This window comes from Notamacropus eugenii, chromosome 3 (genome assembly GCF_028372415.1).
Source record: "Notamacropus eugenii isolate mMacEug1 chromosome 3, mMacEug1.pri_v2, whole genome shotgun sequence".
Classification (NCBI taxonomy): domain Eukaryota; kingdom Metazoa; phylum Chordata; class Mammalia; order Diprotodontia; family Macropodidae; genus Notamacropus; species Notamacropus eugenii.
Genome location: NC_092874.1, coordinates 475639599 through 475664807, shown reverse-complemented (window position 1 = coordinate 475664807; position 25209 = coordinate 475639599). Strand labels below are relative to the sequence as shown.

At 40.5% G+C, this 25209-nt stretch overlaps 1 protein-coding gene across 6 annotated transcripts in view; it reads right to left on the bottom strand.

Moving 5' to 3' along the window:
* The window catches only part of ERC2 (ELKS/RAB6-interacting/CAST family member 2), a 1010504-nt gene that overhangs the window by 221285 nt on the left and 764010 nt on the right, over positions 1-25209 (bottom strand). For all 6 annotated transcript variants that reach the window (XM_072599028.1, XM_072599030.1, XM_072599026.1 and 3 more), the window contains one exon: positions 10795-10929. In XM_072599028.1, the coding sequence (XP_072455129.1) occupies positions 10795-10929 (135 nt within the window). The remainder of the gene's footprint in view (positions 1-10794; positions 10930-25209) is intronic.

Sequence of the window (25209 nt, the reverse complement as noted above, 5' to 3'; positions counted from 1 at the left end):
ATGGATTTGTCAACATCTGGTTATGTATATATTGACTCACATATGGTAGAATGTAAGCTTCTTTGGGTCAGGAAACACTTCATTTTTGTCATATTCTCTGAGTCAAGCACCATGCTTAGCATACCGTGGGTAGCTAAGAAATGCTTGATGGGGCAAATGACTGGAAAGAACGCTGGACCATTTGGAGCCCTGGGTCCAAATCTTGGCTCTATGAGCTTGTCTAGGTCTTCTTTTCCTCACATGTAAGATGAGACTTTATTTATGAGAGTTTGGGCTAGAAGAAAGAATCATGGATTTAAGCTCCAAAGGAACCTTAGAGGTTATCCAGTGCAAACTTTTAATTTTACAGATGAGGAAATTGAGACTTGGAGAGTCTTAGTGAATTGACCAAGGTCAGATCGATAGTACGTGGCAAAGACAGGATGAAAACCCAGCCTCCCTGACTCCACATCACCAGTTCCACTTCTATAATTAGTGAATGTCAAAGTGGGATGTGAACTGAGGAATTTCTGATTATAGACCCAGCACTCCATTTACTATATTCCTCTATATTGCTTTTCACTTCTCAGCAGTAGTAAAAAAAAAAAAACAAACCAAAAAACAGCTGACATTTCTATGGCTCTTTAAAGGAGTATTTTATTTCCATCATCTCATTTCATCTTCACAACAGCCAGGCAAAAGGGTTGTGTTATTATTCCTACTTTAGAGAAGAAGAAACTGAAGCTTAAGGTCATTATGTGATCTGCTCAAGGTCAGTTAATATGTATCAGAAGCACGACTTGAATCCAGATTTCTTTGACTCCAAATATAATCCTATCCTAAAGGCTACACTGACTCTGAGCATCCTTGATAGTTTGTGTCCTTGGAGGATCTGCCTCTGACCCTAATATCTTCTAAGCATCCAGTGAGCTTTCTTGTGAATGAGAGCCATCTTCATGGATGTGTGCAGTTTTCTCATTCTATGTGGAACCCTATTCCAACTTTTCCAAGCAGGAGACCGTAAGATTAGACATAGGGCCAAATTTTACAGTCCCTCTGTAGGGTGGGCCGGGGAATCCACTATCTTACTTAGAATATGGATATTAAACCATAAGATATGCAACTTTGCTTATCAAGTTACTGTCTCAGTGGATTGCAAAGACTTTGCTTTTTCAGCTGTTCTAGAGATATACTTGAGTTGGCTACAATACAGGACAGTTAATTTTTCTTCTATAGAGGAAACACCAAAACTTATATATACACAACGTGTGTTCAAACAAGAACTCCATGGAAGCAAGGAAGAGAATTTCCTAGTTAAACATGATCTTGAGAAATTCTTCCATATGTGGAAAAGTCTATGCAAGTCTGACATATAGAGATATATACATATATACACACAGGACAGTCTGTATACATTCGTAGCACATTCATTTAACCTCAAAACATAAAATATTTTTTTTCCTTAGCAAAAGCCAGGAATTATGCCTTGATGTCCAGAATCCATCTTCTAGAGGCAACTAAGAAAGTAACATTCATTATCTGGATATTCAAACGCAGAATCCCTTCCTCCCCTCCCTGGACATCCCACTATCTCTGCCCCCCAAACACACGCACAGATATACACACACACATACACAGACACACATACATCTAATCAATCTGCAGCTGAAGTATCAGCATCAATGAAAACTCCCAAAGATTGCCAGCAGGTGTAAAGAAATGAAACATAGAAGAAGCTGCAGTCAGCCCTTTGCCAAGTAGCTGCAGGTGAAGGGCTCCTGAGGATGTTTATACTCTTGTGTGCGCTGGGACATCATCACTAAATCCTCATTAACAGAATTCATCACGTAAATCATCAGAGAAAAGAGGAAGAACATGCTGGGTTTTGCTCAAATGAAATCATTGAAATTATATATATATAATTGTAATATGTATATATATGCATGTATAGTGCTTTCTGAGACTTGATATGCTCTGTAAATGTGAGTAATTGATACAGAGAGGGACTGGACCTGTGATATCATTAATACAAGAAACTTCTGCATGGAAGTGATGGCTGGTGCCTCCTTTGGAACTACAGCATTGAGAGGACCTGGTCATGTTCACCAAGTCAGTCTGTGTCTGAGATGGGACTTTGACCTAGGCCATCTTGGTGGGGAGGTTGGCTCCGTATCTGCTGTCTTTGTATAATTGTTGATGCACGTTAAGATTCGCAAGGTGCTTTACAAATAACTCATTGTATCCTAGCCACAACCCTAGGAGATGGGTGGTATCATCATCTCCATTTTGTTGTTGTTGTTCAGTTGTTTCTGACTCACTGTGATTGTACTTGGGATTTTCTTGGCAAAGATACTGGAGTGGCTTGCCATTTTCTTCCCCAGCTCATTTTACAGATGAGGAAACTGAGGCAAACAACGTTAAGTGACTTGCCCACACAGATAGTGTCTGAGGACAGATTTGAACTCAAGAAGATGAATCTTCCTAATTCCAAGCTCAGTGTTCATTGTGCCACCTAGCTACTTAATCTCCATTTTACACATGAGAAAAACTATGGCAGACAGCTTAAGTGGTTTGCCCCTAGTTCATACAGTGAATAAGTGCCTGAGGTCGGATTTGAACTCAAGTCTTCCTAATGCCAGGTAACAAAAGTCTTTCTACTGTATCACCTAGCCCTCTTCTTTCTCCTCCTCTTCTTCCTGCTTCTTCCTCTTTCCCCTTTTCTCCCTTTCTTCCTTGTCCTCCTCTTTGAAGTTAATGACCCTCAGAAAAAAAGAGTTTTGTGACTAATAAGAGCTATTTTCTTTCTTTTGCACTTAGTGTTTACCAAACTCTTATACAGGTGAACAAAGTAAGTGATTTTCATAACTGAATAAGAGGCCTGGTAGGACAGCTCATCTTCTGTAAAATCCCCAAAAGCATCTTCATTACAATTCTATTAGCAAACAAGACAATGGGGGTGATATGTCTTCTCATTCCCAAATACTTTTGATTATTTTCATTAGTCCTTTATATTTGGAATACTATTCATGCATCATAGGGTGGAGGTTATACACTTTTGATATGGCAGTACCTATTAAAATCATTGTTCTAAAGTGGCGGATTGATATTATTTGGGGGAATCTATGACAAGTCACTTTAACAATAATTCTATGGTTCTCTTTATTTGTTGAATTCTCAAGAACATTTTGAAAACTGTATTTATAGGAGAGAGACTTATCTGTTAGTTTATGAACTGTCTCTCAGTTTCCTCACAGGAAATGGGATAATAATGGTATCTACTTCCTAGAGTTGTGAGAATAAAATTTGTAAATTCTAGAACTGATGATGATGATGACGATGATGAACAGCATACCTCTGGTGAATAATTCTGGCCATCAGAACATGCCTTTCTAGGTCTTCAGGAGTTTCTAAATTTTTACAATTTGCAGTAATATACAGTTCCTACCATTATATTGCAAAATCCATATTTCTCAATATCTAGGTTCCTTCAGATCGAGCCTTCTTTAGTTTAGTAGCAATGACTGAATCTCATATCACCCTCATGAGCCGTCCCACTTATGTAAACAAATTCACTTGATTCACATATTTGTTTGCTCCTTTTCTTTGTCAAAATATTGTTGGACATCATGTGGATGTTGCCCATGGAGGGCTTTGTTTCTGTTTTTATATATATTAGTCATTTCATAAGATCTGCTCATTGGCAAGCCAGTATAGTCACATCTGGCCAATTTAATAGACTATATCTATTAGCAGTCTTTATTATAGCTCTGTGGATTGGAATTCATTTGTTAAAGAATTATTTCTATAAATTTGTGGCCTGGTTGTCATGCAATCTTAGAAAATTATTTTGTTTCTTTTTGATGTGAAGGTGCCTTGAGGTAGTGGACCATGTGTTTTATTCTAAATCAATTGATCATTTTCTTCTTATTCCAAAGGCATATATCATTTGATGTCAAGAAGGTTTTAATTACTCTAATGCCTTGTTTCCATTAAGCTTTGATTTCAAGATTCCTTTCTCCTGACATAAAGCCACCACTATCTCCTTGATAATTAAAATGATTATTGCTCCACATCATAAAGAGTCGATGAATATCCTGACATTGACATGAACCCATATAGGTTTTGAAACTCATCTGTCTTCCTATAAATTCATAAATGTTTAAATGTTTGGATAATTCAAGGTGAGGAGATCCTTTCTTGCTTTCTCTTGATATCGTACAGCTACCAGGCTCTCCAAAGGCCATCTTTTACTCTCAATATTTGGCCAGCCTCTTAATCAAATCTGGCATCAAATCACTACTCATTTCCAATTTTTTATGCACTTTCAGTTTTTGTCCAAGACACTTAAATAATTATTTCTATGAATTTGTAACCTTATGGATAAGACCCCTTCAGTTGTGAGGTCCTTGAAACAGGAAATATCTTTTGCCTCCTTTTGTATCCCCAGTGCTCAGCACAGTGCCTAGCACATACACAGTAAACATTTCATGTTTATTGATCTATAAGCTCCATGGGATACCTGGCTGTAAATCATAGTCTGGACAACAGATTTTTGTCATCCACTTGATTTTGAATGCATGGATAGCTAGGTCAATGTTTTTTCAGTGATCATGGAACTCATTCAGGAGGCTTTGTGATGTTTCATGGTTTGATTCAATTAGTACAATGTCATCTACAAACAGGAGTATCTGAAGGACCTCATCATCTATTGGAAATCCCTTTCTAGCTTGGACTCTGGGTTAGGCATCTAGCATGATACAAGAGGAAAATCTGTACATGCTGTGGTTATAGCATTGGACTCTCTTCTGTATCTCCTTTATGATAATGGTGAATGCCTTTGCTGAGTGGATGTCTCCCTGCTCTTGGGCTCATTTGACATTAATGATTCCTTTGACATTTCTAGAGGTGCTCTGTCTATCAGTTTCTTTACTGTAGTAGTCTCATGGTCTCATACACTGGAGTGGAAGAGGGGAAAGACTCTTGGATGACACAAAAAAAGGCCTAGATTCTGTACTTACCAGCCTGGAGACTTCAGGTAAGGCCCTTCATCTCTCTATGCAGGAGACTCTCAGATCTACTCATCCACTCCCAACCTCTGTCTTGACCTGTAGTCTTGTACAGCCAGCTGCCTATCAGACATCTTGAACTGGATGCCCCAGTATCTCTCCCCCCTCCTCCATCTTCTCACCTTCCTAACTCCCCTGTTCCTGTTGAAGAAACCACCATCCTTCCAGTTCCCCAGACTCAAGCTGGGGTATCCTTCTCAACTTGTCACTCTCTCTCTCTCCACCCTCTCCCTGCCTAATGTGTTGCCAAGTTCTCTCATTTCTTCTGATTCTACCACTGCCCTAGTTTCCGTAGGGCCCAGATTATTATAATAACCTGTTGGTTGGTCTCCCTTAGTCGTATCTCTACAGTCTAGTCCCTCCTCCCCTCATCTTTCAATCTGAACTTCCTGGAGTACAAAGCTTTTGCCCCTTGCTTCCCCTTTGAGGGCTTCCTCCATTCAATCAATTCCAGTGGCTTTTTAAAAAATTATTTCTAACATCAAATAGAATATCCTGTTTTTTAAAGTCCTTCATAAGCTGGTTACTTTCTGCCTTACTTTTCCAATCCCTCCTCATATCCACCCTCACCATACTCCTGATCTGATACCACTCCCCTCTTTGCTGTTTCTCAAATAGGACACCAAGGCACCTGTCTCCAGAAATCTTCATGGCTGGCCCCAACCCAGGAAATTCTGCCTCCTGCTTTCTCTGGCTCCCTTTAAGTCTCAGCTATGGTCCTACCTTCTGAAAGAAGCCTTTCCCAGGCCTCATTCATCTTAGTGCCTGCCCTCTGATAGTATGTCCAATTAACCTTATCCATTTCCTGTTTGTCTACAGTTGTTTATGTGCTGTGTCCATTAGACTGGGAGCTCCTTGAAGGTAGGAGCTGTTTATTTTTAACCTTTCTTTGTATCCCCAGCATTTAACACAGCACCTGGCACACAGTAGGTGCTTAATAAATGCTTATTGACTTGTTGACTTAACTCTGGGGCTCAGTTTCTTTTCCTGTAAAATGGGTATTGCACAACAACCCCTGCCTACCTCTGCAGGGCAGTGTGAGGTTTAAATGAGGTCTCAGGCAAGAAAGCCTCTTGATAAAGGAGGCCCCTGCTCAGCAAGGACCTCCAAATGGCTGAAAGTGTATCCCTTGGGTTAATACCTCCACTCTCTTCTGGCAAATCCATCTGATTAGATGAGGGGGTGGAAAAGGGGAGGGGGAGCAGATTTGAATCTCCCTATCATCTGGTAAGAAGCTTCAAAAAGGCTGCTAAGGAAATGGATGGAAGGCTCACTTCCTGCTTTTCAGCATCAATATGATAGAGGGAAAATTTGCCTTAAAACACGTGCTTCTGATTAGAAATGCTACTGGAAAACTAGATGGGCCCTATTTTTTATGCCTGACAGGACCAGGTCAGGCTATTCCCTCACCTGACATTATTCCAAAGTCATAGTCTTTGAATGAAATTTCCCCTGAGTTAAAAAAGCAAAGAGGAGGGGCAGGAAGGGGGAAAAGGAGGGAAATCATGGGGGGAGGGAGGGAGGAACAGAAAACAATCCCTGCTTTAAGCTTCTAGAAATCTTTGAATTACTTTTTTCAGAGAATAGTTTTATAGAGAGAACTCCTTTCTTTTCTTCTAGTTTTCATAAATTTCATGTTTGGAATGGGGAAACATAAAAACAAATAGCTTTCCCTCTCCCCATTGTCCTCTCTAAGTTTATCCTTGAGCTAGCAGAAATAGGGGAATGTTCCAAAGAGGCAAACAGGCTTGAAGGAAGGACAGATGCCCTAAGAACTAGAGTTATCTCAAAGAGAACGTGGTCTCTCAGTAGGGAGGGAGTCTCCCTTCCTAGTGGTAATAATGTGTAGGGTGGATGGCCACTTTTGGGGGAATTTTATAAAGGAGATACCAACTGAGAAATAAGTTGGAATAATTGACCCCTGAGATCTCTTTCAATCTTGAAAACAATTGAGATTTCTAGCTTCACTTGGGTCAAAACAGCTGTGGACATGGTGATTTCTATACTGAAGCACCATAGGAAGTGATCCTAACTACTCAGCAGGCACTATCTCCTCTCTTCCAACCCAGGAGCTGGGGTTGCTAGGGAAGTGGGACTGTGGTGGGATCACAGATTTAGATCTAATAGGATCTTTAGTCACCATTTAGACCAAGGTCCTCATGTTATAGAGGAGGAAATAAAGGTTCAAAGGAGTCAAAGGATTGGCTCGTTGATCAAATGACTAAGCAGAGAGAACTCGCAGAGAAGCTTGGTCCAAAGCCACATTGTTTGACTCCAAGTCCATGTTATCACTTTGTTTCTATGAGCATTCAAACCCCATCAGATTTGGGAGCAAGGGTAGTGATATTAACATGGGTAAATTGCAGATAGGAACATCGGGTTAATCAAAACTATAGGCTTAGAAGAGGGGTCTGTGGATAGATTTCACGGGGTTTGTGAACTTGTTTGGGGAATATGTCCTTTATCCTCACTAGCTTTTTATTGAAATTTTGCATTTACTTCAACTATTGAAAAATGTGATCCAGAGAAAGGGTCCACAGTTTCATGAGACTGTCAGAGGAGAGAGAGAGAGAGAGAGAGAAAGAAAGAGAGAGAGAGAGAGAGAGAGAGAGAGAGAGAGAGAGAGAGAGAGAGAGAGAGAGAGAGAGAGAGAGAGAAGCAGGAAAGGAGGAAGAAAAGATAATTCTTGGCTTAGCCGTTCCTTTGAAATTCAGTGCCCATGCTATGATCCTGTTTAGGTACTTAAATATTTGTTAAATTAACTTGCTTTCCAGGATCTATAGAGATAATTAGATATATAGATTTAGAACTGAAAGAGACTTTAGAGGTCACCTGGTCTCCCTCCTTTACCCTCATTTTGCAAGTGACTCAGTCAGGAGTATCTGAACTCAGGACTTCTAAATGCAAATGCAGTATTTTTTCCACTACAGTATGTCTCCTCTTTCAAAGAGCAGTTGCCCTGATGTAATTTAGCCTCCTAATAGCAGTAAAACAGGCAGCATGATTTGATATATAGAGATCATGGGATTCAAGCTGGAAGGGACCTTCAAGACCACTTTGTCCAACCGCCTCATTTTACAGAGAAGTAAACTGAGGTGAAGAGGCTAAGACACTTGCCCATGGTCACCCAGCAGGTAAATGTCAGAAGCTAAATCTGAACCCAGGTCTTCCTGGTTCCAGGTTCAGCACACTACTGGCTGTATGATGCTCCTCTCTGCAAGGTAAATGATGGATTCCCCATGATTCTGAATTCTTTTGCAGGCACTCTGCAATCCCAAGAAGACAGTGTCATTGGGGATTGACTCCATCCTCCAATTTCCAAGCTGGCTTTATGACCTTTAAAAAATCTATTATATTATAGAATCTTTGTCATCACCTTATCTGATGACATTTAGAGATGAATAAAGTGAGGTTCAGAGACTGAGATGTCTTGCCCAACATCGCACTAGTTGAAAACAACAGAACCAGGCTCAGACCCATGCCTTCTGCTGCCAATGTGGCAGCTCTTTCCATCATACTTTGTTAGTCTAGATGTACAAAACTAACATTGTATCCACCTCTTTTCCAAAAGGCAGATAAGTTACAGGTGATAACACAAGCCAGTTTTTGCTCCCATGGGCCATGCTGACTCCCTCTTCTGGATTACTAAGTTTCATGACCTCCATAAGGTAAAGCTGATGGTGTTGGAATCTCCCTTTAATACAGTGGGCCCTGGTGTGTGGTGTTGGCTTTCTGTATTTTAGCCCAATCATGAGTTGTCCTATGGTTAGGCATAGACAAGACTTGGGGGAAGTAAGGGATGGGGTCACAGGTTCTGAAATACAGAAAAATCAGACCTTTGGAGTGAGTGAGACAGCTATCATCTTTGAGGAAAGAGAGTCTCAAGGAACATGGAGGAGGATGGGCATTCACAAACACAGACCAAAAAACCCTCAGTTGTGGAAAACAATAAAATTATAAAAAAAAAAAAAACCTTTCCCTACTTTCTTATTACATCCTATCATAAAAATACAACTTAAAATTTGATTTAATTTTTTTACAACTATACCAAAAAAGGAGTATCTTCCCTACTTATATATTAAAGATTTCAGATGCGCGCATGACTCTCTGCTTGAGCTGTCAGTTCATATCTTGGGATTTCCCAAAGTACAGCTGAACTCCATGTTGGGATGGAGGGGAGGGGAGGGAGGGCAGGACAGCTCCTGAATGTGAAGGGGTGAGGTCTCTTTCAATTTTAGTGGGAGCCCAGGATTTTTATTTCCTTTGCCTTTTAAGTTCTAATTTAATTCATTTCATCAACCATTTATTGGATGCCTACTCTATGCAAGGTGCAAAGACAAAAATGAAATTATCTTTTGTCTTCAAAGAGCTTCCATTCTACATGAATTTCCTTTTAATTGAGGACTAGTGATTTAGTCATATTGAGTCAAGCTTCAGGAATAATAAATTGGCAGAAATGGGGTGCTTCTTGGGAATGGAATTATGGGCACTGCAAGAGCCTATCACCCTGCAAAGAAACAGGTATTTCTTTTGAAGTGATGAATCAAATGGTCTGAACTCTCTTCTATGGATTGTAGCTTGAGTCATCTACTAATTACCTGTTTGCTAACCATGGTATGATGGAAATTAATAAAGGATGTAATCAACCCTCTTCCCAAAACCACTCAATGGACAGGTACAGAACCAGATTAATAATAATGGTCATTAATATGATATTACATTTTTAAAAGTTGTTTACATACATCAGCTCTGTTGATCCTCACAACTACTGAAAAGCTGTCTATACAACCCTGGTTCATAGAATTACAGGATTCAGTTGTTGGAAGGGCCCTTAAAGTCAATTTTGTCTAGAACCTCCATTCTGCTGATGAGGAAATGGAGGTTTGGGAAAGGAGGGGCTTGTCCAAAGTCACAAAGCTAGTCAACAGAATTTGAACCCAAGTCTCCTGAGTCTAAAGGCAATGATATTTCTTACTACATTATGGCTGCCTCCAATGCATGAGAACCAATAATGAAATGAAAGGGGCTAAAAGCAGCCATGTTATGTTGGTTTGAATTTTCTTTGACCTTATTGTGACATTCTGCTTTTACCATGGGTAACTGCAAAACAAAAATAAAAGTAAGCCCCATTCTGTGGGCAAATTGGAAAAGCATTTAACATGATGAGTGGGTTTTTTTTTTCTTTAAAGGAAAGTTTTTATTGATCTTTTATTTTACAATGTTACTTTTAGTTCACTTTGCTTAGAAAATCAAGACCTTAGTGGCCAGAAGGAATAAACTGGAATCTTGGACACTATCTTGTAAAAACCAAGCATCACTGTTTTAGGGTCCCATTGGTTTGCACCAAAATTAATTTGTAATGCTGAGGAATTTTCTTGGATGTTGTCAAAAAATTACCTTCTCTGGAAACTCAATGAGATGGACATCCTAAGGGACCTTTCCCTTTTAGTTATCAAATGAGTGGTATACTTAGGAATCAAAAGTGGGGGAGGGAGTGAATTTGAAAAAGGGGAAGAAGGTTTGGGGAGGGAAGCATATTATAAACAATAAAAGACAAAAACCCAAAGAGGAAAGAGAAAGGAAAACATTTAGATTCTCTGAGTGATGGAAATAAATACCAAAGCTATTAGTTTCAGTTCAAAGAACATATCACTTTGTGCTGTTTATTATTTCTCAAGGAGTATTTATTTTATCTTGAAATATCTAATGGGTAAAAGGGATACTCAAGGTAAGGGATGATGTAACTGACCTGGTCTGGAGAGGGTCTGTGGTTGGAATGCTGGGACCTCCCAGGAGACCGGTGATGGTGATGGTGGTGATGATGATGGTAATGGTGATGGTCTTCATCATAATTGTCAGCCATCAACTTCATTCTGTTCTGGGTCTGTATGGAACAGAAAGAGGGAAGAGTTCTGTCAGTTCTGAGACCATAGAAACAGAGTCTTGGCAATGGCATGAGTATCTGTAGTACTCTGTTGGTTCCCCATTCACAAGTTATGACTTTAAGTCAAACTGAAATCAAGGCAGGAAAACAGTTCAATGAGAGTTTTGCAACACATTGGAAGAGGGCCTATTCCAGGCAATGCATTTATATTTGTAAATTTCCTTCTTCTTGGGACATTCCATCCATTCACATGGCCGCATGGCAGTGCTTAAGTCCCAAAGGTCACATTTCACAACCAACCATGAGCAAGAGAAGTGAGTCTCAGAACTTGAGGTGATATAATGCTAGAATGAGGCACACAACTACTGACATAAACAGGATGAAGTAATGAGACAACAAGGAGAACACTACTACACTTTGGGGGGGGAGGGGAATAGCCAATGGAGATGAAGTCACTGGACCATCTTTCAAAACCAATCAAGAAAGAGTTCATTCTACGCTGATCATCTTTAGTTGTTGTGATTATGATAGGACCATGTTAGGGAGGTATATTTATTAAGGGAAAAAAGAATGAAGCAAAGTGGAGGGAGTTTGTTGACCTATATCTGTTATTTCTTCTTTGTAGCATTTGTCACATTGGGCAATTATTTAACATTAGACTTAAATTTTTATCCTTTGATCAGCTAAGAAATTAAATTTTACCTCATTACATTGCAAAAGGAATTTAACTAAGGATGAATTTACCTAAATGAATCACAATATCTATTAATTTCAGAAGTGTCTAAAGATTCCCCACCCCCCCAATAGTACAAGGAAAAAAGGCCAACTTGTTGGTTGGTACAGAGCCAATGGTTTGAGGGGGGCACATTTATCCTTATGTTATTGTTGTTGAGTTGTTTTCAGTGATATCCAACTTTCTGTGACCCGATTTGGAAACCCCAAGTCTTGGCAGATACTGGAGTGGTTAGCCATTTCATTCTCCAGCTCATTTTACAGATAAGGAACTGAGGCAAACAGGATTAAGAGGTTTGCCCAGGGTCACACAGCAAGTAAGTGTCTGAGGCCAGATTCGAACTCAGGTCTTCCTGACTCCAGTCAGACCCAGTGTCTTATCCACTGAATCACCTAGATAGAAGCCTATGTTAAACAACAAAAGGAGGGGGATGTCATGAATTTGCATCCTACTCTATCAAAGTTCTTACCATATAATACAGCCAGGTTCCTATTAGTGCGAATAATGAATCCTGTGAAGTGGTTGCATGTCTTTGAATTCAGGCTCTTTGAAGTTATAATTAAGTAAAATATGGTAATTGGTTCCAGCCCAGTGGAAATATGCAGTGCGAATTCAAATAATGTGACCACTTCACAGGATTCATTCTTCTCACTACACAGGACCTCGCCATTTTTGTCCTCTTGACACTTATGGGAGGAAGCTGGGAATTATTACTGTTTTCTTCATCTTCAGGAAATCACAGTAGTTCAGAGTAAAGGGACTACAGAAATCATCTCTCGTAGGGGTGCTTAACCTGGGATCCATCAACTTGCTTTGTATAATATTGTGATTACCATATTTAAATAGCATAGATTTCTTTGTAACCCTTTGTATTTTGGTTTATGCATTTAAAACCATTATTCTGAGAAGGAGCCCATAGGCTTCATCAGGTTGTCTAAGGATTTAAGAATCCTTGCTCTCATTCAGCTCACGCCCACATAAAAATACCCTCAATAACAAACCAGTCAAGGAGTCCCACATAGTCCTACCTTGAAGACTCCTTAGGGAGTCTTTGCTCTCTACTCCCTCTCTACTCCATGTATAAATAAGTCATTTCTTCCTGGCAAAATTTTCTGAAGACATGGTTCTATGAATGGTGCCAGTGAATCACAGGATATAAATATCTCCTTAACCATTTTAGTATCATCTCTACAGCTTTCTCAAATAGTCGCCCACCACCCTGCCAGGATGAACACGGCTGTTTTACCACAGCTACGCCAGCACTGAATTACTTAGTCTTTTTTTTTTTTTTTTTGCCCCATTTGATGGAAATAGGTTATGAACTTGGCAGTTTGCCATAAGACAATGAGCTCCTAGAAAGCAGAGTGTCTTTTGCCTTTCTATTGTATCCCAGTGCTTAGCGCAGTGCCTGACACATACTAGGTAGTTAATAAATCTTAATAATCTTATGACTGACTTTTAACTTGAAATTTTCTGATAATCATAGACTGTCAATTTTTTTTCTATTGGAGAATGACTCCTATGTTTCTACATTAATGGATTCTAAAGAATTGAATATCAGATTTTTTTTTAAAATGAGAAATTCTTAAAACATTTCCCCCTTTCTCTGGTGCTTTCCCCATTTTTATATATCAATAGTCATATACTACCCAGCCCAACATTCTCTCTCCTTACACACACACACACACACGCACACATGCATGCACACACAGACATACACATGCACACGCATGCACACACATACACACACATGCACACACGCACACGCACACACACACACACACACTTAAATACAGTTCCTAATTTTTACTATTACCTCAATCCAATTTTTAATGATTTTATTCCAGCCCAACTCCCTTTTTTCTACGTAGGTGTATTACTCTGGAATGCCCATACTTCCCTTCCTCTCTACTGCATTTATCCATGACTGGTGATATCTACAACTCAAAAAATGACATTTTAAAGAATAAAAAATGTTACTGTTACTGTTTTGTTCATTACTGAGAAACACCATAGCAGAGTGGGGAGAGGGTAGTCTTTGGTGGCAGAAAGGACTGATTTCAAATCCTGCTTCTCATACATCCTGGTCATATGACCCTAGGCAGGCCATTTAGTCAGTCACTATTCTCTAGACAACTTTCTAAGACTAGACATTGCAAAGAAGATGCCAGTTTGTATAAGGAGAGGGAGTATTCTCTACACCAATGAAATCTCCTGGCCCATTCTAATTTTTTTTCCTCTTCCAATTAAGTAGACATATGTATTTCTGCTATGTTCTATATTTCTTCATTTACTCACACACCCCTCTCCAACCCAAAGCCCACTTGGGACTATTAATTACCATGCAAGGAAAACGCCACTAACTTGTTTTCACCCAGAGAGGGTCATGGAATCCAGATCACTGTTGCCTTGATACCTGCCTCTAATAATTCTAGTGGTGAGGTACCCAGTCATTCCCTCCACTTCTGCCATTCTGAGATCCCCTACTCATTCTACTACCCCACCTCTTGGGCTGAGATTCGGCTGTTTGCTAAACCACAGAGTAGCACTCATTAACAACTGTAATAACATTTAACATGTGTGTAATGCTTTAAGGTGGGCAGAACACTTTACATATTATCTCACTTGGCCTTCTTCATAGCCCTGAGAAGTAGGCACTACTATTATCTTCATTTTGCAGATGAGGAAACTAAAACAGAAAGAAACTAAGGGAATTACTCAGAGTTGGAGAGCGATTATATGTCTGAGACTGGATTTGAACTCAAGTCTTCCTAACTCTAAGTCAAGCTTTCTGTCTCCATTTAGTGAGTTAAAAAATCCAGCCAGCATTCAACATTATTGAAAGCCATTCATGATTTGACTATGAAGGCCCTAGACATGTCAGGATTCCTTTTATTGTTGATATCAAAGATCTGAGGAGCACTTGCCTTCTCTTATGATAAGGGAGTGCTTGGATGAGTTCTTGAATTATTTGCCTTCAAATATTATAGTTCATGTTGAGATGCCACTAAACTTCTGATTTTCAACATAGCAACATGGCCATTTTTCCTATCCCTTGTCTTGGATTAATCAGCCTTTGAGCTTTAAATGATAGGGCTTTAAATGGATAGGTAGGGCCTTTCTTAGAGGTTGATGTAATTATCTTCCTATTGGCACAGTTTAGGAATGTGAGCATTGTTTGGGTAAGTTCCAGCTGATAATCGTTACTACCTTCATCTGGGTCTGCCCATTGGGACTCTGTTCCTGTTTCCTGCCCCCACCTCCTGCTCCCGTTTTATGGTTGATATGATAGGGAACTCTTGGTGAGGAACTTTTCCAACACAGTTCAGAAGCCACTCTGTTACTGATTGCCTTAGAAAATTGCCTGGATGCGGGGAATTTGAGTGACTTGTCCAGGGTCACATAGTCAGCAGGTATTTGATATGGGGCCTGAACCCAGGATTTCCCAATTCCAAGGTCAATTCTCTATCCACTAACCCCAACAGCCTCTTAATTTGTCCTTTAGTCTTAATAATTCTTAGAGTTTTCCTAACGCAATTTACTGAAACACAGTGATGACACTTACTTATTTTTTTCAGAGGAAGGAGTCCATTGATTAAACAATAATAACAGTAGCTAATATTTATACAGGATTTTGAAGATTGCAATGTGTTCTGTCTCTTGTCTCATTCAATCCTCACAACAACGCTGAGGGGAAGGTGCTCATATTATTCCCATTTTACAGGTGAGGAAACAAGCTCTGACCTTTGTCACTCCTGGAGTGATGGAAGGCCTCAAGGCCAGTGGAGTCTCCTTCTTTAGTTCCTGCTTTCCCAGTAGTTATTCCACCATCTTGACTTTGATTTATATTTTCTAGGACAGACTCCACGCCATTAAATTTCATTGTAATTTTCTCTTGTTCCTGTTTTTGGGACAACAGGCCTCTTTTTCAAATGTCACGGTAGGGACTAGGCCCGAGATCTCTGAAATAACAAACTCTCCAGTGAGGAGACTCTTCACCAATGCAGGAGGCAGCTTTTCCTTAACCTAGTGTCTTAGAGAGTTGTCCAAGGCCCTGGGAAGCTGCAGGGCCGCACTTGAGCGCAGTTCTCATTGACTCCAAGGCCACTTTGCCTCTGATGCTGAACTTGATCTCTGGCTACATTTATTCCTCCTTAGAAGTTATTGCCATCATCATAATTATTGTCACCATTGTCATTATTAATTGTAATTATTTTTATGTAATCTTGTTTATTTTTCACAATTATTACTGCTGCTGCTGCTACTACTACTGCTATTACATGTTCTCTCCAGGCAACACTCCCATCTCTCTTAGTCTTTGCCTACAGTGTCCCTGAAGCAACTCACCCCAAAATCTCTTTTTACCCCCGGCCCCCCACACTGGAAGTGCTGCCTAACCCTGCTGGCTCCCTCGGATTGTCTGGTTCCTCAAAGAAACACCGTTCTAAGGTGGAGACCCAGGATAGCCATGTCTTAACGCCACTCTGGGCTGTACATCTGACTCTCTCTTCTTTCTCTACCATACTCCTTCATAAGGTACCTCATCCCTTCCTCCTTCCCCTGCTTTTCACCATATTTTTATTCTCTCCTATTAGAATATAAGCTCCTTGGGGGCAAGAACTATCTGTTTTTATTTGTATCCTTAGTGCTTAGTACTGTGGCTAGTATATCCTAAGTGCTTCAGGAATGTTGGCTGACTTGACATTCAATTTGATGCATATTATGAACATTCTAACCTTATTTCCATAGTACTTATTCAAAAAAAAGTTCAGAATATTAGAGGAGTTTTCCCCTGCCTGCTCATTTCCCTTTTCTAAAAGATTATCCACTGTTATGACTTCAGGGACATCCCTTCTTTTTCCTCATCTTCTGGGCAGCTGTACAGCACAGTGTATCAGGCCTGATATCAAGTAGGCCTGAGTCCAAATCCAGCCTTAGGCACTTGTTAGCTATGCGAACCTGAGCAAGTCTTCTTTCCTCATCTGTAAAAAAAGGGAAGAGGGCATAATCATAGCACCTACCTCCCAAGGGATTATGAGTATGAAATGAGATTATATTTATAAACTGTTCAGTGCACCACCTGGCACAGAGTAGGTGCTAGGTAAGGCAGCTACTGTTGTCACCTGGAGACATAGCCACTTCTAATTTTGTGGAAAGTCTTGAGGAAGTAGGCTCTCCCACAATGAACATCTCACTCTACCTTCATGATGGAAGTCTTCCCCATTTCACTGCTGGAGAGCTCTCATCATCAAGAAGGTTTCCCTTATAGGAAACTGAGTCAGTCAGTTGATAAGCATTTCTATGTGTCAGTCACCGTACCAAGCCCTAGTAATACAAAGAAAGGCAAAAGATAGTCCCTGCCTTCCAGGATCCCACAGTCTAATGGGCTTAGATTGAAGACTCAAGAGCCCTAACTGTCCAACATCTCTCCACTGTTGTTACTGTGGGGAAACTAAAGCCCAGAGGCAGAAGTGACTTGTCTCAGAGCAAACTGAGAGAACTTTAGACTCGTGGGATCCCCCTGGTCCTGACCAGGTGTGTGTGCACATACTTGCTTCTCCTCATTTATGATACCTCCAAGAATTCATCCCGTTAGGCAGGTGGAAATATTCCTTCCCATTTATTCCTTACATCCTGCCAAGTTTTTCAAACACCTTCCTTTCCAGCCTTATCCACCCACGGATATCCCACTATTTACTTGTTCAGTGCTTTAAAACATGTACAATATTTGAAAGGTCCCAGGGTGGATGTTAAAAAAAATGATAAAATTGCCTTGTGAATATTAAAGCAATAAAAACAGAGAAAACATTAAAAATGAAATAAAAAGATTTTTGGCAGTTGATGGTATTTCCATCCACCCCTTGTCCACTTGAAGTATCAGAAGACCCAGCGGACAAGTTATTCCTGCTGAGAAAGTGCAGACCCATTGGAGCTGTCCGTGGCAGACAAAGGACAAAGCTGTTCCCCCTTTTTCTGACCTTCCCTTGAACATGGGTTTCTGAAATTCATTTTTCACACCTATGATTCCAGTATTGTCAGGAGCCTGTATTTTTGAACTGGTGAAGAAATCAGTCTGTAATTGGTCCTTTTAGCAACAGACACACAGAGAGAAGAGCAGGAGAGGAAGAATGAGATATACTTTGGCTCGGAGACGAAAGAACTCTCCAAAGAATGAAGGATGCAGAACAAATGAACATATAATAATGCTGTTATTGTAAACATCACAATGCTGTTATCCTTTGGGGAAGCTCCCGATGTTTTAAGAGATTATTGTTTTTACTCACGAACAGCCTAAAGTTCCCTACCTTTGAACTCTACTCCATAAAAGAATGCACCAGTTAAACAAGATGCTCTGGGCCATCCTGAAGTGTCTCCCATAATGAGGTGTGAGAGATTAGATGTGTCATGGGCTAAGGACTGTAAATGAATGATGTCATCTTCCCAATTTGGTGCTGAAATATAAATAAACCACTTCTTCCCTGTGAATAAGCAATCCGGGTGAAATATAGACGGGGTGATTGTTACTAAAGGGGGCTCCTTTGATTAGTCTGTGCTGGAGTTGGAGAGTGTGAAACTGAGATGAAAAATAACAGTTTTAGCTGCTAGTTGTGACCTTTTTAATTTATCTCGCTTCTACAAGGCTCCTCAAAATGGTGACAGTCACATCCTGATGAGATAGAAGGGTGCTATTTCTGCCATATATAAAGAGCGTTGGCTAGTCGCCCTTCTTTGATAAATTAAAAAAAGTTTTAAGTTGAACATCTTCTGCCATCTTTTTTCAAAATAAATTATTATTGATAGTTTTTGTTTTTAAATGACCACATTTCCCATTGTATCATTGTACCCTTCTTTCCTCAGAGAATCAGTTCTTATAACAAAAAAAAAAAAGGGAAAGAAAGAGGAAAAGTTCAGCCAAACCAAATGCTAAATCCTGAATTAAGTCTGGTGTTGTATGCATTGTAGTCTCCTTTCTCTTCAAAGAACTGGGGAGAGAAAGCATCTCTTAGGTCTATTTGGGGGGCAAATTGGACATTATCATTCCACAACATGTTTTGTTGTTGTACTTTGCATTGACATTGCTGTCAGGTTCTGCTCACTTCACTTTCTATCAGTTCATATACATCTTCTCATGGTTCTCTGTGGTCTTCATATTCATCTTTTCTTACAACAGTCATATTTCATGACTATTTGCTCTTTTCCAGGTTGATGGATCTGCTTTGTTTCTAGTTTTTTGCTATTATAAAAAATGCTTCTATAAAAATGTTGGTGTATATGGACCACTGTGACATCTTTAAAAGAATTAGCCCTGTTATATATTTTCCCCCAAGTTGTTTTTGTTCCATCATGTGCAGAGAATGTGGACTGTTTTCATATGAGAAAAAGAGTGATTTTCCCAAACTTCATCGTGTAGAAGGACAACAAAAAGTTGTTTCTTTGACTTTAACAATCCGAATTCAACTGTGCCATAGAACTTACTGGCTGTATGCTTCTATATATGACTAATTTTCTTAGTTATGAAATAGACAAGGGATTCCATAAGACTGCTGGCCATTCAGAGTAATGCTTCAGAGAATCTCAGAGACATTTGGAGGACTCTGGAGATGTGTCTAACCCATATCTGATGAAGTTACAATATACTCAACAAGTAGCTAGTGAGAGGGCATCTGCTACTTTCCAAGGGTCTGGGACAGCTTTCCTCATTAAGAAGTTTTGTATTTTGTGTTTATTGGTTTTGCTTTTTTTTTCCTGACACCAGATTTCAATAAGGAAACAAGATGGCACAGTGGATATGGTGTTGGCTGTCACATCAGAAAGAACTGGGTCTGAATCCTCCCTCAGACATGTATTATTAGTATGACCCTACGTAAGTCATTTGACCTTTGTGGGTTTCAGTTTACTCATATGTAAAATGGGGATGAGAATAACATTGAAATCCAAATTATATACATACACACACATATATATAGACATGGATACATACACGTGTCTGCGGAAGAATTCACACCCAGGTCTTTGTGAAACACATATTCATGAACACATATACATACATATATACATATGGATACATACACATATTCATAAACTCATATACGTACATATAGCCCCCATTACTCCTGGTTCTGTTCTCTTGAGATGAGCAGAGAAAAATCTAATCTTCCTTCCACATGATGGGAATTCAAATATCTGAACATAGTTATGACCCTCTTTCCCTTTCCCTCCCCTGGCTAAAGGACCCTAACTTTTCAACTAATCTTTTATGAAACGATAGGTAGATAGATAGGTAGATATGGATGGATAGATAGACAGATGAATGAATAGATAAATAAATAGATGTAGACAGACGGATGAATAGATAGATATGCAAATAGAAAGGGTGTAGATAGACAGACTGTTTGCCAAGCACTTCTTATGTTCCAGACACTGTGCTAAATGCCAGGGATGGTGCTAAAGGCAAACGAGATGATCTCTATGTTCAGAAGCTTACATTTTATGGGGGAAAGTGAACCCACAAAGAGAATCTGGAAGCCCAGGGATTGGGAAGGAAGGATGCCCATGTAAAAGGGATATGGCAGGTGGGGAGAAGGAAGAAGAATCTGGAGAGAGACTAGGCAAGATGCAGGTGGTGCCAGGCCCAGAGTCCTTCCTAAAATGATGGTCCTGAGGAGAGAGTTCCCAATCAGGAGAGTAAGGTCTCAAGGTGGAACTTTCTCCAGGTTGGTAATGCAGCAAGCAAGGAGCAATCCAGAGGGTCCAGGAGAAGGGGACTTGTAGTTCAGATTCTGCCTTCATCTATGGGCATGCGCTAGTTTGTCAAGGTCCACTCTAGATGTGCTGGCCAGAAATGAATACAGTACTTCAGATGGTCTCTGACCAGAGCAGTGGATGGTGGAACTATCACCTAAATTCATACTGCCCACTGTCAAGCATGTGTAGATTAATTTAGCAGTTGAGCTGTGCTTTCCCTTCTTGCTGTCTTCAGACATGTTCCTTTGTCAATGTGCACCTTGCAGCTGTTGATTCACTTTGCCATGTCTGGTAGAGCCAACCTCATCCAGTAGTCTTTTTCATGGAAACCCTTCCTTTTACCAATTTACCACTAAATTATTCTTCTCAGCTGCAGGAGTTCGGATTGGCTGTGATTGTTCTGAAAAGGTGGATGGGCACAATTTGTTAAGCCCGGGAATCAGGACTGTCATCTGTCATCGTTGACTATGGTTTCACCTTCCATTCTCCTGAGGGTTTCATGATCACAGGAGGTGTTTTTTCAATGGTCTTTAAGCTTTACAAATCATTTTATCTCTCTCATTTTATCTGATCCTCACAGTAACTAGGAGAAATTAGGCACTACGAATATCAATACCATTTTACAGATGAAGAAACTGAGGCCCAAGAAGGTCAAATCATGATCATAAGGCTAAAACACGACGTTGGTACAAGTCTCTTCTGAGTACAAGCTGTAGGATCATAGATGGACAGTTGGCAGGGACCTCAGAAGTCAGCTAGTCCAGCTCCAGCCCATTTTGCAGATAAGGAGACTGATGTGTAAGGAAGTTGTGTGCGCCACCTTTGTACAGATAATAAGCATCACTTCATCCCTCTGGGAATCACAGACCTAGGTTTCAGAGGTCATTAAATTCAACCACTTTACTTCAAAGACGGGGAACACAGGGCCCAAAGGAGGCCATGAGAGCACAGATCTAAAGCTAAAAGGGACCTCAGAGGTCACTGAAGCCATCCTCCTCATTTGGTAGAGGAGTAAACTGAGGTTCAGCAAGTGACTTGCTGATAGTCACAGTGGGGGTATGAGAACTGGGATCTGAACCCAATCCTCTGCCTCCAAATGCAGCATCGAAACTCAGTGTTGCTAATGGACTCCAGTTCATCTTAAGTTCAAGAGATCCGCTTCCAAAAATACTGACATTTATTTCATTGTAGTCTGTAGTCATGGAATACAACAGTATCTGGAAAAGTAAAAAACAAGTAACCCAGGGGTCAATGGTAAAACTCTTAGTGGGAGTAGGAGGACTTGAATTTGTCACAGGCAAGTAAGTAATAATGAAGGAATATTTGAGTAAAGGACATCTTCAAAGAAATATACAATTGAAAAAATGTGAACTCTTCATCTGGCCAGAGCCAGGGATAATCAGTCACTGGGCTCCACCAATTTCCTCACAATGTTGTGACAATGAATGTCCTAAAGCACCTTCACTGTGGTGAATTTATGGGAGAACATGCACCAGAGTCATACAGGAAGTCATACAGTCACGCAGTAAGTATTTAGTAAGAGCCTACTATGTGACAGGCACACAGCTAAGGACCCAGTGTTTAGATACAAAGAAAGATATGAGACAGCCCCTGCCCTCAAGGAGCTCACAATGTAATGAGGAATTACAACACACAAGAAGTTGAAAAGCAGGTAAGAGGGTGAAGGAAGGCATGAGAAGCCAGTCAGACAGGTAGGAAATGAGGTGTCTGCTCTGGGCCCCTTCCTTAAAGAAAGGCTCTGGGCTGAGGTCCCAGATGTCCACCCTCCTTCACCAGTCAGGGAGGTTGGTTGGAGGAAGTCTGAATTTCACAGTTGATTTGATTTTGTAGGAAGATGAATTTCTAGAGACAGTGGCCAAGTCTTGTTAAGAAGTCAGGTGGGAAGTGAACGTTAATTAACAAGAGTCAAGCCTGATGGCCAGGCTGGGAAGGGCTACAACTTGTACCCCTGAAGGGAGGGAATGTCTCCATCTGATGAAATCGCAGGTGTTGGAACACTGGAACGCTGGGTAGCCACTGGCTCCATCTTAAAGGGAAGGGACATTTCTAAGCTTTTGTCTGGTCTTTTGGATAAATCTGATATGACCCAAGTCTTCAATTATTCCTCCCCACAGTCCTCTTTCCTTACTCCTGACTGCTGGGCACTCCTTATTTAGCCCAGCTGGACAAACAACAGTCCCTGAACATCTTCTCTAGGTCGTGCGCCCAATCTGAGCTGCTCTTTGCTCTCATCTCTGCCTCTCAGAATCCTTCCTTTTTTTCTTCTTTGTTCTGACAACGAACCTGTAAGCTTGGCTTACCATCATTCTCACCTTAAAGATGAGGATGCTGAGATCACTCTTGCTCAGATAGTAACTGATCCAGGATTTGATCCCAAGTCTTCTTTAGTCCAAATCGAGCTCTCTAACCACTTGGCTATACTTCCTCCCTGGTCTCTGGTTATCCCATCTCTGTCTCAAGCCCTCTCCTCTCATCACCTCCAAAGGCAGCCTATTTCACTTTTGGACAGTTCTAATTATTATGAAATTCTTTGTTATATTGAGCTAAAATCTTCCTCTCTGTAACTTCTACCCCATTGGTCCCAATTCTGTCCTCCAGAGCCAAACAAAATATACCTAATGCCACTGGCTCTCACGATTTCTTTTCTGTAGCCTAAATATCCCCAGTTCCTTGAACCATCCTTCATAGGATCCTGATTTCACAGCCTTCCAGCGTGAGAGTCACCCTCATCTGGAGACATTGTAGTTTATCCAATGCCTTTCCTAAAAGGGTAAACCCAAAATCAAACACATGACCTCAGAGGTGATCTAATCAGGGTAGACCACAGAGAAACTACCCTTTCCTTCAGCACAGACCTTTTTATTCCATTAATGTAGCCTGAGAGAGTGTTGCCTGGTGCAGGGTGACAGGGCCACCCCTGAAGCTACGGAGATCTGGCTTCTGACACACACTGGTATGTTCTGGGTAAGTTTCTGAATCTCCCAGTGCCCCCAGAGTCTCAGTTCCCCAAGTCTCTGAGGCTTAAATTTGCAGAGCAGGTGCTTACCTGCTTTAGTAGAGAAAGTTCCTCACCAGGAACTCCCAACCAGATGATATCACAAGTCTAGTCCAAAACCAATTCTGTGAGAGCTTAGTTGAGAACATGGTTGACTCTTATTAAACTTGCATCCTGTTAGAGGCCCCAAGTCTTTTATCAGATAAACTATTGTTGAGCCATGTATCCCCCATCCTGTTGGGGACTCTGTTGGCTCCCCAAATCCAGAACGGAGAGCTAAAACTTGATCCATTTATGAACAACATCTGGCAAAAGGTGTCAGATATTCCATCTCTTTCAATATTTCTGAAGGGTTTATCCAAAGGGCTCTTGAAATGAAAGGAAAATCTTTGATTGGTTGGTAATATACTCAATGGCTCAATAGTGATATGTAGCCATAAAACGATAATATTCCAACTGCCTTTCAAAAGATTTTAGCAAGGTGGCAATAAGTAACTCTGCTTTGATCAGTCATCTGGATCAAGTTAACAATGAAACCTTCATGAATATGGTTTAAATAAGGGGAGAAAATAAGATTTGTTGCTAAGGCATATAGAGATAATGCTGCACAATTGTAATGACACTTTCTCCTATCAGATTTTCTTTTCCATCTCTTCCACTGACAGTGAAATCAGAACTCTTTCTGAACACTTCTACTGAGGTTGCGTGCCCCCACACTGGGGAGAGGTGACATGGTCTATGTCTCCAGGCCAAGGATGGGGAACACAGATAATGCCTGGCAAGTGAAGACTGGTGGATTGTCTCCAGGGGTGTGCTGGGAAATGTTAACAGCTGGCTCTCTAGGGGAAAATGGTATGCATGACACACTTCTAAGGCTAATTTCCATCATTAATATTTTCTTCATCACTTTCTTTAGTCCAGATAAGCAACAAAACAATGAATTAAGCCCTGACTTGTAGTGTTTGCAATTTCTGAAGTGCAAACGCTAACACTGAAAATTTAACAATTTAACAAGTGGCTATTGGAGCCAGTAAAATCTGGCTCCAGCATAACCCTGAGTGTCTCTCTCATTGGCAGGACTCAAACAACAATGAATCCTGTGAGAGACGAGTTCCAAATTTGGACTGATGAGTGGAGAAAACAGCAAAGCAGATCACAGAAGGAAAGTGCTAGGGGAAGTTTCTCTCATTAGGAAAGCTGACACATAAATCATTCAATTGGCAATTATTTATTAAGCACCTACTATGTGCTAGGTACTGGCCCACAGAGGTAAAGAATGAAATAATTCAATCAGTGTCAACAATCTAAAAGAAAAGATGCCTTCTCCCCACTCATGCATCTGATACCCTAGTAAGTCAATAAATGCTTATGAAGTACCTACTGTGTGCCAGGTATTCATCACCACTCAGGTAGAATTTTGGCAACAGCCTCCACATTGGTCTCTCTGTTTTGTCTTTTTTTTTTCATCTCCTATCCAGCCTTCACAATCTTCCAAGGCACATGACTAAGCATGTTCCTCCCTTTCTCAAGAGTCTTCACAGGCTCCTTTCTCATTCTCTTTAGGCAAACATACAAATTCCTCCTCTTGCCATTAAAAACCCTTCACCATCTGTCTCCCACATATCTCTACAGGTTTCCGCAGTAATACTCCCTTTCACACTTTTCAAGATTCCACCAAATTGGCTGCTTGCTGCTCTGAGGACTTGCCTTGTACAGCTTCTGTCCCTGAGATATTTTCTTTCTTCACATTGGCTTCTTAGAATTCCTCCTTCCTCCAAGGTTCATC